The 19,681-nt window shown below is 36.0% G+C and overlaps 2 protein-coding genes across 2 annotated transcripts in view; both read left to right on the forward strand.

Annotated features, from left to right (window-relative positions):
- Positions 1-5,717: 5,717 nt before the first annotated feature.
- LOC133293253 (catalase-4-like) lies at positions 5,718-6,387 on the forward strand. Its single transcript, XM_061491792.1, has 3 exons — positions 5,718-5,758; positions 5,961-6,057; positions 6,173-6,387. The coding sequence occupies exons 1-3, from the start codon at positions 5,744-5,746 to the stop codon at positions 6,385-6,387; spliced, it is 327 nt and encodes a 108-aa protein (XP_061347776.1). The 5' UTR covers positions 5,718-5,743.
- A 6,077-nt stretch (positions 6,388-12,464) lies between these two features.
- Positions 12,465-19,681, forward strand: part of LOC133293252 (protein CHROMATIN REMODELING 5-like) — a 43,617-nt gene continuing 36,400 nt past the window's right edge. The window contains exons 1-4 of the mRNA XM_061491791.1: positions 12,465-12,787; positions 13,613-14,455; positions 14,607-14,665; positions 18,974-19,417. Coding sequence (XP_061347775.1) covers positions 13,738-14,455; positions 14,607-14,665; positions 18,974-19,417 — 1,221 coding nt within the window. The 5' untranslated portion in view covers positions 12,465-12,787; positions 13,613-13,737. The remainder of the gene's footprint in view (positions 12,788-13,612; positions 14,456-14,606; positions 14,666-18,973; positions 19,418-19,681) is intronic.

Below are 19,681 nucleotides of genomic sequence, written 5' to 3' on the forward strand. Positions count from 1 at the left end.
TGAAACAGATTTAAGGGCTATAAGGGTGAAAGAAGCCAAGCTACAAAGTACCAATGCACAAAGAATTCTTCCTCAAGAAAATAGAGACAAACGAAAAAGAAAAGAGGGGAAAACCCCAAAAATAGACTAAGTGAAAAAGCACTAAAAAAAAAAGAAAAAAAAAAGAAAAAGAAGAGAGGAAGGCAAAGCTAAAAATGCAAGGTGGACACTCGTTCCCTCAAATCTTGTGCCCACGGATGTGGATTCAATCCTGACAGAGCATGAATCAAGTAACTAGACTCGATGATTTTTAGTTTGAAGTTCCAAGATGGATCAACATGAGAAGCAAGCTCCTAGCACACACACACTGAATCATCCAAAAGCTATAAATCCATGGGAAGATGAAGCCAACAAGAAATACTGAAGTTGAAGTAAGGATGATGGTTGAAGATCAACAATCAACTGCACAATGCTGTAGCAATGCTGCTGCAATCTGGAGAATCTCAACAATGGCCTTTGATACAAAATTTACTGAGTTGATGAATGTTAAACCTGAGGAGTGTTTTGTGGCTCGAGGACGAGCAACGTTTTGAGTTTGGAGTGTGATAACTCTCTAAAAGAGAGTTATTTTAGGGCTTAATTGTGATATTTTGGTACCATGATTGCATATAATTCTCTTGATTTTATATGATTAATGCATGAATTCTACGATTTCATGATTTAATGGAGAATTATGTTAATAATGAGAATTTGGGCATAAATTGGGGTTTTAGAAACATTTAAATGCACTTGTTATTTTATTGCAGGTTGATGCTTTAGCATCAGGAAGCAGTGCTGTAGCAATGAAGATGAGGTCAGCAGTACATACTGTTGACATCAGCACCAACAAACCATGGATCCAAGCCCAATTTGGTTGATGAAGCTTCTGAACGTGTACGAAAAGATCTGATTTGAAGACGCGCTCAAGATCATCAAGAAATCACAAGATTATCTTCATCAAATCAATGATTACAGATCAGATTCAAATCTGAATTGTAAATATGGAAAGAATCTGATGAGATATGTTGCAGCATTATGCGCGATCAGCGCTGCAGCAAATAAGGAAAGAATCTCTCAATCAGCGTTGTAGCAAAACACAGTTGTATCTTCAATCATAGCTGCATCAAATAAGGAAAGAATGCTTTGTCAGCTTGACAGCAAAACAGAGTGCCAATCTCAATCAATCACAAGGCAGCTTTGAGTGATGATTTACATGGACCTGAAGAGCTGTTTGAGGCCCAGAATATCAAGTATATAAAGGAACGAACCCTACACACAGAAAGGAGGCTAGAAACGCTACACATGCTTTAGACATTCAATCAGTTCCTAGAGAGAAAGTGGGGGAAACACATAAAGAGAATTTGAGGGTTCGTTGAGAGAAATTCAAGGAATCAAAGGGTGAGGCTAGGGTTTGGTAGAGAGATCATCAAATCTGGTGGATCTCTGCACTATTCCGGCGGCTGGAGCAAGGATGATGGTGGTGGAGCCTACGGTAGCTGCGAGAGCAGTGCTACAACAACTTCCTTGTTTTCTTTACTTTAGTTTATGGAATCTTATTCTTTCTTTGTTGTTTCTTCCCACCCAAGTATGGGCTAAATTGTTATGATTGGGTGATAGAGTACCCTTATTGTGATGTAATCAGTTTGCCTAAACTTTGCTATATGATTGTCCTTTTAGTTGTTTAATAAAGTGCTTACTTTGTCTTTATTCTTGTTGACTTATCGAGAGAGAGCTGCAAGATACTTAGGGTTTGGGCCATAGAGATATAGGTGAACTCAGAAAGTTATTAAGCATTGTGGTTTAACTAATTTAATTAGTTAATTGTGGGTAGAGAGATCATTCACACCATAAAATCAAATGGAACTTGCACTTAATGATTCATAACTATGTTGGCCATAGAGATGTGGGACTTAGTATACATGTAGAGTTGGTGAGAGCCCTTGCATGCATTAGTGTTCTGGTTACCGGTTGGATAATTGCTATAGCATTGTTACTGCATTCTGGTGAAATTGCAATATTGGGGAAATTAATCCCAATCTATCTTTAATACTTGGAAAACCTATTTTATTACTGCATTCTTTTAGTTAATTATTAGTTTTATTGTTTAATTAGTCATTAACCTCTTCCAAATTATCTTTGTTACCTTGATGGCTTCACATTGATCCCAACTTTATAGTTTTCTTCGTGGGAACGATATCTAGACTCACACATCCACTTTATTACTTGTTGACACGTGTACTTGTGTACTTGTGTGATTTAATTGATTGCGAAATTGCACAACATTAACCCAATGAACTCAAGTCGAACGGGTTGATACTCCGCGATTGCATGAGTAGACGCATCGTATTCGACCAAACGCTAGGTGATTGTCTATATAGGGGTTCCTAAGCGAATGTAGGGATTCCAATTCGATTAGGGTCACCATGATTTGGTAATTATTTGTCCAATGATGGATATCCTTGGAATCCTAATTCTTGGGTTGGTTGCTTTTAATTTGATTGTTCTTTTTTTCATTTCCGTTTAAATTTACAATCATATTAAAACCCCCCATTTCGTTTTCGTTTTTCTTTAATTTCCGTTTCTCCTTATTTTCTCTTTTTATTTAGTTCCCATTTTTATTTGGTTTTCGTTTTTTATTTGATTCCCGTTTTCATTTAGTTCTTGTTTCATTTAGTTTCTATTTTCATTTGGTTTCAATTTTATTTTTATTTTTATTTTTGCTTTTAATTTTATTTTTATAACTGAGCGATTAAGTTCCTTGCAAGCTCCTTAAGAGACGACTCAGGTTGACGCTTTACTACAAAATTTTAATAAACCTGATTTAATTAATTTACGCGAGTTCGACAGCTCGTGTAAGGCTCCCCAACGAGTACTTTGCTCAGCTCACTGAAGCGAGCACTACAACAAGCAAATTAAATCTCTAGGCTATGTTACGGCCCAGGTGCTATGTTTCCTCGTAGCCTCCATTGTTGGAGAGAGGCCAACATCTCGCTCGCACAAGCGAGCACATGAGTGAGGAGTCCCCTGCTTCGAGTTAGCTTCTGTCTCCAATTGATTTAGCTCGCTGGCCCTTCTCGCTGAAGCAAGCGTGCTTGTGAGCAGAGCCAGAAATTGGGCATATCCCATTTATTCCATGGCTCACTCCACACATGGTTGGCACACCACTTGGGTAACTAATAGACATGGAATGACAACCCTTAGCCCAACAAACTAGGATGCTCTTACATCCTCAACAATTTACATCATTTTATAACTCTCTCTTATCTTTACTTGGCTTACTAGTTATGTACTTTTACAAGCATAGACCTCTTGAATTTAATGAAGTGGAACATGTCCTTGTAAGATTATCGTCGGTGACTGGTGTGGGTGTGCTCTTGGAATGAGGAAGCTGAGTCATAAGTTCATTAGGCCCTACTAGATAATGTGAAGAACCAATTCAACACACGATGCATGATTAAAGGATTAATTAAGTTAAAATCTTGATTTAAAGGTTAAGTCACCACTGGGGACAAAATGGTTATTTGGTAAAATAATTAGCCGGACTTTGGCTAATTTGTGAAATACACTCCACCTAATCCTATGAAATAAGGGAATCATATTAGAAGAGGCTAATAAGATGAAAAAAAAATCTAATTATATGAATAAAGTCACTTTTCAGGGCAAAAGTGCAATTAGTGAAAGTTTTGGGATAAAATTATAATTATGCAAAAGTTACCCAAAATTTTGAAATACTATAGTGTGATACTATTAAATGATTTTGGTGAATATTGAAATAAATGTTAGATGATCAAATTAAAGGATTAGAGGAGGTTGGAGCAATTTCATTAAGGGTAAAATGGTAACTTCCTAGTTAATTTAGTTGACTAAGTCAAAACTCACTTAAATAAGACATTTTTCTCTCAATTTCTTTCTTCTCCTTCGTAAGGCAGCAACTCCCTTGGCCGAAGAAGAGCCTCATCTATAAATGAAAAGTTCACAAATACAACTCTTTGATTAAGCCTCCAAATCAAAAAGTGTTTGAGACAAAAGTTGTTCCTCTCCCTCCAACAAACACAACCCACCTCTTAATTAGCATTGAAAAGCCTTGTGTGAGGAGAAAACTCTCTATAAAAGTGGTATCTTGTTGGCGTTCTTGGAGCTAGGAGAGTTCTTGGATCACTTTAATCCTTGAGAAATCATTCCTTTGGTTTTTCTAAGTGATTTTGAGATAAGAAACCTAACTTTTAATGGAGATTTATGATGATTTCATATCTAGGGTTCATCGATGAATAGTAACCAACTTGAGTTAGGATTTGAATTTGACTTTGGTCCATTGAAAAGAAATGATTATGAAGTGTATATGGTGAAAAAAATCATGAAACCAATCCTTTATGCATTTCAAAATTTTGGTCTTGAATAAAGTGTGGGTTTGATGAGGGTTCCATGGTTGATGATGTTGTGATGTAAATGAACCTTAGTGTCTTCACAAAATATGTTAAAGAATTGTTCTTGGCAAAGGAAAAGTAATGAAAACATCACTTGTGTCACTTTTAGAAATATCGAATTTATGAACAAAGTAAGGTTGCTTAGGCCCTAAGTAATGTGAGATTTGGTGTATGATCAAAGTGTTGGATACTTGTGTTTTAAGACTTGGAATGGAAGTATAATGGTTGTTTCATGTTTGCGTGATGTTATAGTTTGGATTATATTGGTGATTAAGTGGAAGATCAATCATTAGATCAACCTGTGTATCAAGATTTTCATTCTTGAATTATTCAAGAATTGTGGTAAGTTGCTAAGTTAGATTTCTTAGTGAAGTATAATTAGTAACTTGATGATTATTGTATGATATGAATTACTAACCATATTTACACCTTTATGATAGGTGGTACTAGTGTTGACCTTGTGTTGTGGACACTTTGATTACAAAAGAAAGCTTGGATAGGAAGCATACTTGAGGTAAGCTTTCAGACCTTGCGATTTATCCCCTATCTGTTCCAGCATACTCTAAGGGAGTAGTGGTTTATATGTGGTGTATGTAATTGCATTGCAATGTAGTATAATGCATGGTATGTGTATTTGCCTTGTGTACCACACAAGATAGACCATTCATTGTGTGAGGCATAAGAGGGACCATTCTTATACTTTGTATGCTGCAAGATGGACCATTCCTTGTGTAAATCATACTTTATCTGTTCTCTTACCAGTAGAATTGATGGATATGAGCATTTCAGTGATGGCTTATGGACCAGAGAAATGGTTTGATAAATGCATTGCATGGATATATACATATATATATATATATATATATATATATATATGAGTAAACACCATTTTTAGTCCCTGACAATATCTACGAAGTCCTTTTTAGTCCCTGGCAATAAAAAAGGACCAAATTGGTCCCTAAAATAACAAAAAAAGGGCCACGTTAGTCCTTCTGTGAACTCCACTGTAACGGTCAAACTAATGGTGCCTACGTGGCATGTTAGTGTGATGACGCGACTTAGACGTTGGACAGCCTGGAAGGAGAGACGACGTCGTTTAGGTATCTTTTAATTTCTTTCTTTCTTTCTTCTTCTTCTTCTTCTTTCTTTCACCTATTTCCTGGTTTCTGAAGGATATTTACTCTCTCTTTTTTCCTTTCTTTCTTTCTTCTTCTTTCTTTCTTCTTTCTTTCACCACTGCAGTGACCGCATTTTCACCACAAAATTCATCTCTATCTTCTTTGCAGAGCCACGAAGAAGCCATGGATCCCTACAAGGTAACCTTCTTCGCTTTTCTTTCACATTAGATTCCTCAAATATCAAACATCTCCTTAATCCTTATTTAACTTTAGATTTTAAAGAGAACTGTCATATCCTTTGTCTTCGCTTTTAACACGTAAATCAAGTATATGTGTTCGTTAATTAGGTAGATTTTTGTTTGCTTTCACTTATTAAGATTTTAACTGATTCCTGATGCAGCACCGTCCATCAAGCGCGTTCAATTCTCCGTTCTGGACCACTAATTATGGTGCTCCTGTTTGGAACAATAACTCATCGCTATCCGTTGGATCTCGAGGTATCAATTATCTATATGCTATTGAAAATTTTGAAACAGAGTAAATTGATTTTTGATTTTGATTTTGTGGTTGTGAATTTGGAGAAATGAATTTTTTTGTTTTTTGTTTTGGCAGGTCCAATTCTTCTGGAGCATTATCATCTAGTGGAGAAGCTTGCAAACTTTGATAGGGAAAGGATCCCAGAACGTGTTGTTCAGGCCATGGGAGCTAGTGCAAAGGGTTTCTTTGAAGTCACACATGACATTTCAAAGGGTAATAAATGGCAATGGGATATCTCGTTTGCTATCAATCTCCCCACGCTCATCATCATCACCACTATCGCCGGATGAGGTTGTTGTGTAGTCATAAAGTCACAACATAGTTATAAGCCAACTCATTTCTAGAATCGTACATTGTTCGAAACACGATAACAGTTTAAAAAATTAAAATTAAAATGTGTTAAAAAATGGATTCTAATTAAAAGGTTTAACTTTCCATATACCACTATCATTCTCAAGCATTGAAATAAAGGAATCCCCATCATCCTTTAAATATTGTTGCCTTTGGCTTTCAACCTGATCAACCCTCTCTGTCTAGAAAACAGAGTTGCATGAATTGAATACAATTAGCTAGCACATTGATGGTTATCATATATCAATTATCAATTATCATATTGTATTAATTAATAACGTGTGTGCATTTATGTACCGTGTCAATTAGGTTTAGATTGAAGTGGTTGTGGCTGAGAACGTGAGATATCTCGCTTCTCATGATGTTCTCACTTTCCTGAATAGTAGCTTCGCTCACACCCTCTTTTAACAAACGTTGCCTCAACCTGTGTGTGGAAATCACCATTGACTCTGCTTCTGAGATTGACTCTACAATGGAGTTGGACGTACGAGGAAACACGTCCTTGATGGAGAGCATGGCCTCCACCCACGTGTCCCTATCCTCCTTGGTCTCCGCCCTCAAATGGAGCCTCTTCTTCATTCCAGTATACACACAGAACCTCTTCTCATTTGACTTGTGCTCTCGTACGAAACACACCTATATATAACACCAAACGAAATGAAACGAAAAGAAACAATAATGATCATGTGCATGAAGTTTAATTAGTACTGTATGATAATACAATAATGCTTAGGTAGAAGAAGAAAAAAAATGGAGAAGAATTAATCAAAAGGTGAAATTAACCATGAGGTGGACTTGGCCGAGGGGTTTGCAGTGGGTGAGAGTAGAATCGCTATGTGTGGCGGCGTCGATGCGGCGGAAGCCGATGACCTTGGAGACGGAGTGGACGATTTCGCGGTTGTAATAAGAGAGAACGCCGTCGTGGAGGATGAACCAACGAGGGCGCCACCCTCGGGCGTAATTGACCCATTTATAGAGAAGGCCACATATTTCGTTTCCTTCTACGGTTGTAGTGTCGTTTAGCTGATTGATGAAGCTGGGGAGGGACCTGAACGACGACGTCATTGTCGTTGGGGGATGATCCATGCGATGCAAGTCGGTGTTGGAGCGTAAGGGATGCATCATGCATAACATAGCATAGAAGATAGCATAGAAGAGCAATGGAATGGAAAAGCATGGGAATGTATGTAGATCAGGACTACTGCTTCGAAAAAGTAAAGCTTCAAAGCAGAAGAAGGTTTAAGGAGATGTTTGATATTTGAGGAATCTAATGTGAAAGAAAAGCGAAGAAGGTTACCTTGTAGGGATCCATGGCTTCTTCGTGGCTCTGCAGAGAAGATAGAGATGAATTTTGTGGTGAAAATATGGTCACTGCAGTGGTGAAAGAAAGAAGAAGAAGAAAGAAAGGAAAAAAAAAAGTAAATATCCTTCAGAAACCAGGAAATGGGTGAAAGAAAGAAGAAGAAGAAAAAAGAAGAAGAAGAAAGAAAGAAAAAATTAAAAGATACCTAAACGACGTCGTCTCTTCTTCAACGTCCAGTCCGCGTCAGCAGACTAACGTGCCACATGGGCACCGTTAGTTTGACCATGACAGAGGAGTTGACAGAAGGACTAACGTGATCCTTTTTTCACAATTTTAGGACCAATTTGGTCTTTTTTTATTGCCAGGGACTAAAAAGGATTTCGTGGATATTGCCAGGTACCAAAAAAGGTGTTTACTCTATATATATATATATGATGTATTATCTCTATTTTATTGCTTTACACCAGAAATGAACTTAGGGGTGGAGGAATCCTCTAAGGACTCCTAATTTACTAAGATTATTATCTCATCCTGTGTGGGGACCATATTTCAAATATTAATGCTGATGATGTTGGAGCATCACAAGGCAAGAGGTCATCATAGTGATTTATTACATAACATGAGACTTGTGATCATAGGCGGACCTGCGTTGGGGCAAGTGTCTGCAAGTGCAGACACTAATTTTTTTTGGGGGGGGGGGGGTGAATTCACAAATAAGCTCGAATCCTTTGTAGTATACTGGACTTTGAAACTTCATCAACTCCTCTAAAAGATTTCGGATCATTTCCAAGACTATCACCCAACCCGTTTATCTCCTTTATCAAGTTCCTTATCGCTGAATAATTAATTTGTTCCTCCATTTTTTGATGCGCGAGCGAGGTATTGTTAGGTAATAAATTTGTCTTTTGGTACTAAATGATTCAAACACACTATAACCAGAGTTATTATTTCACTTCACTTTTGGTACAACATTTATTTCCTTTATTCAATTAAATTTCCGTATTACCCTTTAAATTACTTGTCATTTATCTTTAGGGTAAAATATTAATTACATTTTTAATTTCCAAACTCAAAATATCTTATTATCTAAATTTGTCTATTGTACTTTTATTTTTCATCCTTATTTTTTGTTTTCTATTTACAGAACCAAAAGCTTATTGCACTTTTAATTTTCAGGTTTTGGAGAACTTATTGTTAGTATATGGATGTCCTAGAGACAATCTTTTGATTAGATTAGGACATATGTGGACCTTTTTATATTGTCGCAAATAAATAATAAGCACTCTTTATCCTGTTTCATATTTTGTCTTAATATTATTGTTAATATATTATATGAGTAACTGGATAAACCCCTTGGAATAAAATAGGTATCTCTTGAGTATCTGTGATGAGATCACGATCATGAGGATTTAAGGATACCAAATGTTTATTCCTAATTTTATGTTCCTAGTCTAGAGACATTGAGACTGGGGATCAGTAATCTTGGGTAAGACTAGCACGACTTATCTACTTGTATTCGGATACAAGGTAAAGACTTCATGAGCTACAGATATGGAGATGTCTTAGCTAAAGTCATGGGTGGACCTATAAGGGTATAGCTCGCACTGAAAAGACCCATAAAGAGACTATATGAGGAAATCTTACAAAAGTATCATTAGAGCAGTATCTTAATATTTAGGTATGTCTTTCCTTAGACCATAAGTTGTCACCTAGACTGTGTTCTAGAAGGCATGTTTTGATTGTATACCTCATCTGCCTGAAACACGGAGACTCATAGGTATACTTTTGGGCATGTCCTGAAAGAGCACAGGCCTAGGGTGATAGGCTGAAGGAATTCGTCAAATCTCTGTAAGGGATTAGGTTATCTGTAAACCGGAGAAATCAGGATGATATTTACAGGACTCGGGAATCTATGCATAGTAAAAGAGATTATAAGATGATCTGCCTTTAGAGTCAGTAAATTAAAGATTCCCTATTTCGAATTAAAGCTTACCCTAAACCGCAAGGGTTGATACGTATTCTCACCCTAGGTTTAAAGGAAAGGTAACCGAGACGAAAAAAAATACATACAATAACCAAATACATGTAATAGGATAATCATGTCATTAACCTAACTAGCTCTGGGGCAACAAAGCATTGCTAGTGCTCTGTGTTGTCATTAAATGGGTTGTGGGCTTGTTGGGCCCAAACCCGTTTATGTCAGTGGCTATGTTGGGCCTAATGGGTCACACACTAACACCTTACTGTTTTGATGATATAGCATTAAAGGTATTGAGCTTAATAATGGTTGTTAGCCCAAGAAGAAGTTTGGAAGCCCACCTAAGAGGGAAAGGGCGCATGGTAGTAATGGGCTTGGATGGTCCAAGATATTATTAATTAATTTAATTAGTTAAATTAATTATCAAATATTTAAATTTTGAATTTAAATTTTGAATTTGAATTTTGAATTTAAATGTTTGAACATTTGAATTTGAATTTGAATTGGCTGTGAAAGGTTATTTCATAACAAAAGGATAAGATGGGATCTTGATTGATCAAATTCCAAGTATCAAGAGAAGATCTTTGGACATCTTCTAGCAAGATTAGGGCGCTGATTTGGTGATCCTTTGATGGTCATATGCTCAACCAAATAAGCTCCCATCAGATTTGGTTTGTTGAGAGAATAAGTGAGTGAGTTGGTTCAATTTGAATTGCAACTACTCAATGTATTTGGACTATTTTTGGGCTGAATAAGGGCGCACCAAATGGCTGGCCATATGATGGTTATTAAGTCATATTTTTGACTAGGTATAGACTTAGTCTCATGAGGATATGATAGGAAGTTGTTGGCTAGATTTGAATTGCAACAACTCCACTTATTCCTCCACCATTGGGCGCTACATAGGTAAGATTTTTGGGGAAAAAATCTGATTCAATTCAATCATTCTCTCATCTCCAAGTGTGCATCCTTTTGTTAGGTTCTCTTAAGGGTTTTTCGAAAATTACCTAGCCTCTTCTCATAGAACTTCATGCGCCACTTTGTGAGTCTTCATGCTGAAAATTCACTCAACTAAACACCTTGAAACCTAAGCCTCCTTCTCTCCTATAGGACGCCTAGCTAGCCTTCCTTGTGGTGTTCGACTGGTGGCTTTTAAGAAGTGTTCTTGCATCTTGACGTAGGGTGGTGTGGATCAACATTAGAGGGTTTGAACCTTCAAACCTTACACTTATCACTTTGGAGTTTTGAATCACGAACAAAGGTATCATTACGTCCTAAAGTACGTATCTTAATTTGCATGTGTGTTTCCGCTCTTGAAAAATTTTGTTTTCATCCTCACATGCCTACGGCCTTCAAGGCCATTTTCTTTCACTTATCATTTGAATTTCTTGCCACTTATTTTTTTATATCAAAGCTCGATTACACTTAATTTTGTAATCGAAGAATGCTTTTTGTAATCATTTTATTGTAATAGCTTAATTGACTCTTTATTATTTTTTTTATGTTAAGTTAAAATTTTCTTTTCTTTTCTTATTTATATTCTTTTGTTTTTTAATATATTTAATTTTTTTTTTAAAAAATAAATTTTCGGGGGCAGTTGAACCCCTGCCACTAAATATGCAGATATAAATAAATTTTTTTAAGTCTGCCAATGCTTGTGTTTACCATTTTGTTGTAAATGATATGTAATGAAGTTTATATGAGGATGATGTATTTTGGAGAGCATAGAGAGTAGCTATGTACCTTTTTGTATAAGACTTATATATTTTGATAAGAGAAACATGTATATGAACTTTATGTAATTTAATGTAGCCATGATGTATGTCAAAGATGAATCAATGATGTGGTTCATTATTAATTATGTCATGTTGCCTTTATGAAAATTCATGTATGTTATATATGGATATAAAGTAAGGGCAAGAAGCCTTTATGTAAGAATCTATGGATGAATTATAAGTTAAATTAGTGGATAATTTATGTTATATATGGATTATGCTTATTTGTGAATGAGGTACCTATGATTAAATTGGGAATCATCCCTAATTGTCCAAAGTACAGCTGAGATGTTGTTCGTTTTGTTTCTATTCGAGGTTGTATAGGATTATCAAACTCGGGTAGTTGATTAATGTCACTTTGGTATATGAAGTTTTAAGTGTGAATAACGTGAGGTATAAGAAAGTCTAATATAATTAATTTAATGGACATGAAATAAATGGAATGTATTGCAATATATTAGGAAATGAAAAAGTTTATTACATAGTAACATAGATTAATTGTGATTCAATAAGTTTAGTATCCCTATTTATTTAACTAAATATGTTGTGCTTAGTACTACATGTATGATAATACATCAGCCGCAAATGACGTGTACACAAATATCCAAATAGAACATTTTATTTGACAATTTCAAAACTAAATCCTTCCTTTTAAATTCTTTATCCACAATTCTAAAATCAGCATAATCAAATTAATTTCCATAACTGAACTACTTCGATGCAGTAAATGCACTCCTAATATCTTAAAAACTTAATCCAAAAATAATCAAACCGCTAAAAAAATAAAGAATACAAATAAAAACCTCGTAAATATTTTGTTTTTTTTCTTTTCATTTATATATCTTTGTGTCTCCTTAGAGGGAAAAAGAAAAAGAAAAACCAACCCTTTCTCTCTCTAGAAAAATAAGGGGCGCAAGGCTTTCTTTCTCTCTCCTCACCCTTTTCATCTGCAGCACACCATCGTCGTCGATTAATCCAAATCGCTTTGTTTTTCTACTCATAATCCGACGTTATAATCGCCGCCACCGCTGCACCGGCGATTCTCCGCCGCTGTCTCCGCCGTACGGCCATTAGGAATTTCACTCGCGAGCAGCTTAGCCTCCACCGGGAACCCGAATATTCGCGACTTGTTTTCGTCGACATTCGCCGCCGGCGATTCGGTTTCTGGAGATTCTTCGTCGGAGAAGGTGCGCACGACTGTTAACCTGCGCACCTCCGTTCTTCGCGGTTCCTCTGTTTCATCAAATTGGCCGAACTCTGTCTCGCTTCCTTGAGGTAGAAAGGTGAGCCTCTAGCTCTGGCTGTAATCGCGCATGGATTCGTTCCTGGTGTTTTGGTGATTCGGTTTACGGAATTAGGTTTCCGATTGCGGATTTAGGTCGTGGTCCGAAGCTCGTAGGGGTTTTAGTGGCGAGGAGCTTCGTTCGTTTCTTGTAAAATTTACTTGTTGATCCGTTGGTTTTACAGTTTTGGTTCGGCTTTGCTGTTTTTTTTGTTTGTTGAGCTTGTTTTTGATTGCATGGTGATGAATTCGTGCATTTTGGCCAGCGCGGGGGTTAGTGGAATTCGGTTTTGACCGTTGAAGCATTTGTTTCAAGTATTGCCTTTCCCCCCTTGATCAATGTGATTCTATTTTAAAGCGGAAAGAACTTGTTTTTTTTTTCTACGTCGTATTTCAAGTTTGAAATCAAATTTAGTAAGTTCTGGTTTTGAATTCAACCTGAACAAAACTAGTTTTTGAATTTCATGTGCAATTGGCACGCACTTGTTTTGCTAGAAGATACATGGAAAAAATTATAACAGGAGTTTTGTTTTTTATTAGCTCATTAACCAGTGGTTTGGCAAGGGATTTCAACTCACTGATGCTACTGGTTAGTTGTTCTGCTAGTAACAGCTGAGTATACTTGGTTGTTTATAAGATGCAAATTGTTTTTGTCTCTATTCATTTCCTCTACGTTCTTTTGAACTTGTTGGAGGATTGTAATATGGGTTTTTGTATTTTGTTAGTTAATTTTACTTGCATTGTTTAGTATTATATTATCATTGTATGGCTAATTGCTTGAGCATGGTTCAAGGTCCGACTGATCATCTATCATTCTCTTGTCCAGACTTTGTGGAGACAGAAGATAACCAAATGAGCAAGTGACATATAACCGGGTTTTTAGTTATGTTTAATTGCTCTTACATTGAGGAGATTGAATGAAGTAAAAGAAATTCTAAGGTTCATGACAGGATGGCTTTCTTTAAGAACTTTTCACATAATGCAGTTTCACATAGTATCTTGGAAGATAAAAGCCAAGGACAGAATTCTGAAAGAATCCGTAGATCAGGTGGTAATGAATGTGCTGATGCAACTTCTAGTGATAAAGAATTTGATATGAACACGGAGCAACAGTATGGGAGTGATGGTGAACCAGATGGTGCCAGTGGGCTGCAAAACGAGGCAACTGCTGATGATCGAGTTGGTACAAGAGAATCAAACCTTGAGACTACTGGCAGGAAAACAGCTACAGTTGGAAGGTGGGGTTCTACATTTTGGAAGGACTGCCAACCTATGTGCCCTCAGAATGGTTCTGAATCAGGGCGTGAATCAAAAAGTGGATCAGACTATAGAAATGCAGGTATGTCTGAAGATAATTGGTCGGAAGGAAGAGGGGAAAGATTAGATTCAGAAGATGATGATGGACAAAAGGAATCAGGAAAAGGTTCAAGAGGTCATTCTGATGTTCCTGCTGAAGAGATGTTGTCTGATGAATATTATGAGCAGGATGGGGAAGAGCAGAGTGACTCTTTGCATTACAGGGGTTTTCATCAACCCACTGGATCAAATTCTTGGCCTCAACGGATGTCTGCTATTGTCAATAGACGTGTGCATAGAAAATCTAGGATTTCAGATGATGCTGAAGGTGATGATGGTGATGCTGATTATGAAGAAGAGGATGAAGCAGATGGTATGTTGAACACTGTATTTAAATATAGAATGTTTCTGTATGATGAAGTTCTACTCTTGAAAACTACTAATCTAGCCCTTGTTCTGTTGTTATTAATAGAGATGTACTCCTGTCATGCATTTTTAATTTTTTATTTGTTGATACCTTGCAGAAGATGATCCTGATGACACAGACTTTGAGCCTGCAACAAGTGGCCGTGCTGCAAATAAGGTTGCCTATTTGTTGTTATTCTTATTCATTATCATAGTTTGTGTTTTACCTTCTGTGTAAGCACGTGGGATTCTAAATGTTGCTATCCTACCAATCATGAGGGAACGATTATTTGCTGTGGTAACTGTATTTCTTTCAACTGCTCCAAATGTGTTTTGTTTCCTTGTGGCCCTCATTATTTTTTTCCTCATAATTTTGACTTGCCAAATGTGCCGTTAAGTGTACAAATTGCATCTATCAAGACCTTTTTGGTAATACTGTCTAGGGGTGTAAATGGGCTAGGCGGGCCTACAGAGGCCTACGACCTAGCCTATATTAGGCCAGGCTTGGCCTATTACAAATAGTAAAATAGAACAGGCCTAAGCTTTTAAAAGAATCTGTTTAGAAAACAGGCCATAGGTTTTTTGGTACATGTCGGGCCTATAAGCCTACAGGCCGGCCTATATCATATTATTTATTTTAAATAAAATAAATAAAAGTATTATTTTAATAATTTTGAATAATAAAGTAATATTTGTTTAGTTATTCTTTTAATTGTTGAATGTTTAATAGGCTTAAACAAGCTAATAGGCCTATGCCAAGGCTTTTATTTTTCAAATATAGGTCAGGCCAGACTTGTAAATTGGGACCTACACAGGCTAATAGGCCATGTCAGACCCAACGTTTTTTACGCAGGTCTAGTCTATTTAAGTTAAAGCCTAGCCTGACCCAACCTATTTACATCCCTAATGCTGACTGTAGATCATTAGATTGCATGGGGAGAAGAGTTGTGTTGGATTTGCTCCTTCTTTTGGGCTAAAGATTTAGAATAAGCATATCTTGGTCATACTAGTTTGCTTTTTGTTGTGAGATATACAATAGTATTGCTAGGATGTGTCATCTGGTAAAGACGGTTTAATCATAGAAGAAGTAACCCTAATGTATGTAGTTTAAAGTAATGGTAGCCTTACTCCCTTACACCCTTCACTCTCCCTTTTCTACACTATTGACTTTAACAATAGATCTAGCAGAGTCTCATCAACAATTTTCCTGCACACTTCCACATGTAATTTGACGAACTGGATGGTGTGTAAGCCACTCAAATCCCTTTAAGGGGTGTGTGGCTAACTGGCTAAACTTTCTCTATAATTTTAGACTAGGACATGCCATTAAGAATATATGTCCTTTTGTCGGGTTGGACTGTCTATGGTGTACATGTGCTAATTAGGGTTCTATTGGACTTTGTTAGGGGCTTAATTTATTTGGTTGTTTGACAATACATTAATTCGTTTTACACTGTCCGTTGTTCTTTGTTTCTATATTGGGGAAATTGCAATTAAACCAGGTTTAAAATTTTCACTAAGAGACAAGGCATTTATTTTGAATGCATTATTTTGATGACGTAGAATATAGTCAATGTCCTAAGTTGTGTAATATATGAAGCAGCTACATTTTTTTCATGCTGCTGTTGTTTGTCGTGTTTGGTGAACAAATAAACAGTACTGATCATCAGCTTTTCTTTGTATTCATAATAAAATTTATTGCAACGGAACAGTGGGTACCTTTCTTGCAGTTTTTAATTCGCAATAAGGACAACAATGACTGTTGCTTCTGGTCATTTTAGGAAATTTAAGTATCAAGTTTGTATCTTTTTATAAGTTCTGTCTTTTGGTAGACTGCAATGGGTGTTGTTTGTACTTGTGCTAGTTTATTCATTAAAACTGAAACCTTGCATTAAAAAGATTCCAGTATTTGGCATTAAAATGCATTCTCCGCTTGAATGCCACATGAAGCTAGTGATTGAAAGCAATCATATAATTTTTTTTTATTATTAATTGATTTATCCATTAAGATATTTTTTATTTGATTGCATTTAAATCCAGTATTTAGCGTTAAATGCACTCCTGACAAGCATTTCTTTAAATGTATGGTTTAAATTTAATTATTAAATATAATATTTCTAGATAATATTAATAAAGAGAAATATATAACTTGGTCAGCTTTGTGTGATAGAGAATTCGGGGTAGTAGATTAAAAGGATTTGTAACTGTAAAGAAGTGGGATAAATTCAAAAGGAGAAAGTGTATCAAGTTTGCTAAAAGAAAATGGCATACTGGATAGAAAAATAATTGATACTACTAGACTACTAGATGATTCTAACAAAGAGAAAAGTATAATTTGGACAAGGTTTGTGTGATCAAGGTAGTCAAAATCGAGATCCTACCTAGGATTGAAAGGGCGAGGGAAACACATAAGTTGTGTGATTGTAATATGGATCGGAAGATCCTACCTAGGATATAAAATTATATTCAAACATATATTTATGCATATAAAATAACAAATAAAAAAAATAACTTTAAATCACTACTAAAATTTAATTAAAACTTAAATTGCATAAGTAGGTCACATACATCTCATAAGTCACAAACTCTCAAGTTAAGCACCAGAACTAGCACAGGCATCCCGACTGCCATCAGCGTGTGCAGAAGCAGAACAGAGAAGAGGTCAGGAGCCAGAGCAGTGGCTGACTAGCCGAAAGGCTTCTAAATGAAATGGGTCTTAAAAATCGGGTAAGAGTTGGATTTATATGGTCAGGTGGGTGTGGGTCTTCAAATATGGGTTTTTTATGAATGGGTGGGATTTTCATGGTTTTACGTTCCTACAATCTTGCTCTATGATCCTTCATGATCTCAACGGGATTGCTAGGGCAGAAAAAACCTTAAGATTGTTCAATCCTATGAGGAAGATCATGATTTTGATTACCTTGAAGTAAGATGAAATGATGAATATAAAAGGTGAAAGTGTATTTTACGAGTTTTTTTATAAAATCAGTGGGATGATCACGATCTTACGTTCCTACGATCTTGCTCTACGATCCCACCTGATCTCACCAAAACGAGTTTCAAAGTGTGAATGAGAGTAAGATTGTGCAATCTCACGAAGATCGTGATTTTGTCTACCTGGTGTGTGATACAGAATTGGGGTAGTGGATTAAAAAGATTTATTACTTAAAGAAGTAAGATGAATTCAAAAGGTGAAAGCATATCAGGTTCATGAAATGAAAATGCCATATTGGATAGTAAATGTCTAATAATTTTGAAGATAATAAGTGAAATTCAATATAATATATGCTGAGAAATGTGTTTACATCCTGTTATGTTGTCCCATTATATAAAGGGCATAGATATTTAGTCAACCTCAGCATGGATCCAGTTGATATGAATATCCAGTTTTCCAATTTAATCATTGATAAGTAGATGATTGGTCATTAAAAACTGAAGTTCATTAATTGCGGCTTTTGTTTATTTTTTTTCCCTAAAAGGGAGAAAGAATTTATGTGATTTTTTCTCTATGCTGTTTTTTTGGAGATTGGTGGTCATGATGCTGCAAAATTTGGGTTCAGATTTTTATTTTTTAGCTAAATGTTTTATGTATGTTAAGAAACAGCTACCCATTTATTTTTTCTCTGTAATTAATTGTTCTGTTTGGAGTTTTTACTGAGCTGTAGATTTTGCCTTTAAATTTGGAGCAAGGAGGAAAACTTTTTGTGGTTCTATGGGGTTTATTCAGGTCTTTGGTGTGTGTGGTGGGGGTGAACCTCCCAGAGAAATATGGGGAGGAATTGGAGAGCTATTTTGCACTAATGATCTTGTTTGTTTTTGGTTTTCTCCTTTTCTTTTGTATTTTAATATATTGTTAATTTGTTCAGGAAGATATCTCGTCCTCCTGTTTACTTGTATCCCTTGTTTCTTCTCTCCATCTGACTCAAGGAATGGATGATGTGCCTCTTCCTACTTTCACTTCTATCCTTTTTCGTTCCAGAACTTAGTAAATTTTGCACATCACATCTACCTTCACCCAAATTATCAAGACTAGTTTACCATACATTGATTCTTTGATCTATTTTAATTTCCTAGGTTGGATCAAGTTGTTTGGCTGTCTCCTTGAGTCCTTGTAGTATACATGTGATGAACACATCTATGGTGAAAATGAGTACTTTACTGAAAATATGGAAGATATGTTTGTAAGTGTAATGTAACATTAAGATTCTACTTCCAAAGCTTCAACTAATCCTATATTGAAGCTCAAAGTATATATTTCTCCTTTAGAGAATCATATTGAAAGGTGTGGAATGTTTGTTGATGTTTTTTCATCAAGTAATTATTCCAATATCTTACTTTCTTTTGGCAGAAGGAGGGGTTTGTGAATATATTGTTTAGAGAGATTATATGTTGCTTTACTGTTAGTTTTGTGGCGAGTTTCCTGTCTTTTTGTTTTGTTTTGCTGGATTTTTCTGACTATAATTAAGTGGTTGAACTGTGATTCCAGGATAAAGATTGGGAAGGTGAAGACTCAGAAGAAGCTGATGATAGTGATGAGGATGTTGATGTCTCAGATAATGAAGATTCTTACTTTGATAAGAAGGCTAAGGGAAGGCAACGAGTTAAAGTTGGACGAAGTGTAAAATTTTCTGGAGATCGCAAATCATATACTGCGTCCAGTCGACAAAGAAGAGTTAAATCATCTTTTGAATATGAAGATGATGAATCTGCAACTGAGGATTCTGATAGTGAGAGTGGTGAAGATTTCAGAAGCATGAAAAAGAAAGGTGTGCATGTACGTAAGAATAATGGTCGTTCTGCTGCTCCCACAAGTTTTTCTATGCGCAACAGTGAGGTTCGCACTTCTAGTAGGACAGTTAGGAAAGTATCATATGTTGAAAGTGAAGAAAGTGAAGAAGCTGATGAAGGGAAGAAGAAAAAGTCCCAAAAGGTACATCCTACTAATTATGTTCATAACAAATGCTTTTCACACTTTTGAGCATGGTTTCTATCTCTTTTAATGTCTGTATTTTAGTGCAAATGTTTTGGGATTTATCTATCTACCAAAATTCCCTAAATGTTACACATCTGTAAGATAGACTAATAATTATCGTTGCTCTATGGAGTAAAACGTTATATCCAATAGGCTGTTTTAGATTGTGTCACAAATCAACATCAACAACACCTTTATCCTAAATTAATTGGGGTCGGTGGT

Source organism: Gastrolobium bilobum, unplaced genomic scaffold, assembly GCF_033153095.1.
Source record: "Gastrolobium bilobum isolate Gb01-03AN ecotype WA unplaced genomic scaffold, APGP_CSIRO_Gbil_v1 utg35691, whole genome shotgun sequence".
Lineage (NCBI taxonomy): Eukaryota > Viridiplantae > Streptophyta > Magnoliopsida > Fabales > Fabaceae > Gastrolobium > Gastrolobium bilobum.

Bases quoted from the DNA above. Each gene is read 5' to 3' on its own strand.
- LOC133293253 (XM_061491792.1), top strand. The intron at 6,058-6,172 runs GTATCAATTATC...TTGTTTTGGCAG, and splicing joins GCTATCCGTTGGATCTCGAG to GTCCAATTCTTCTGGAGCAT.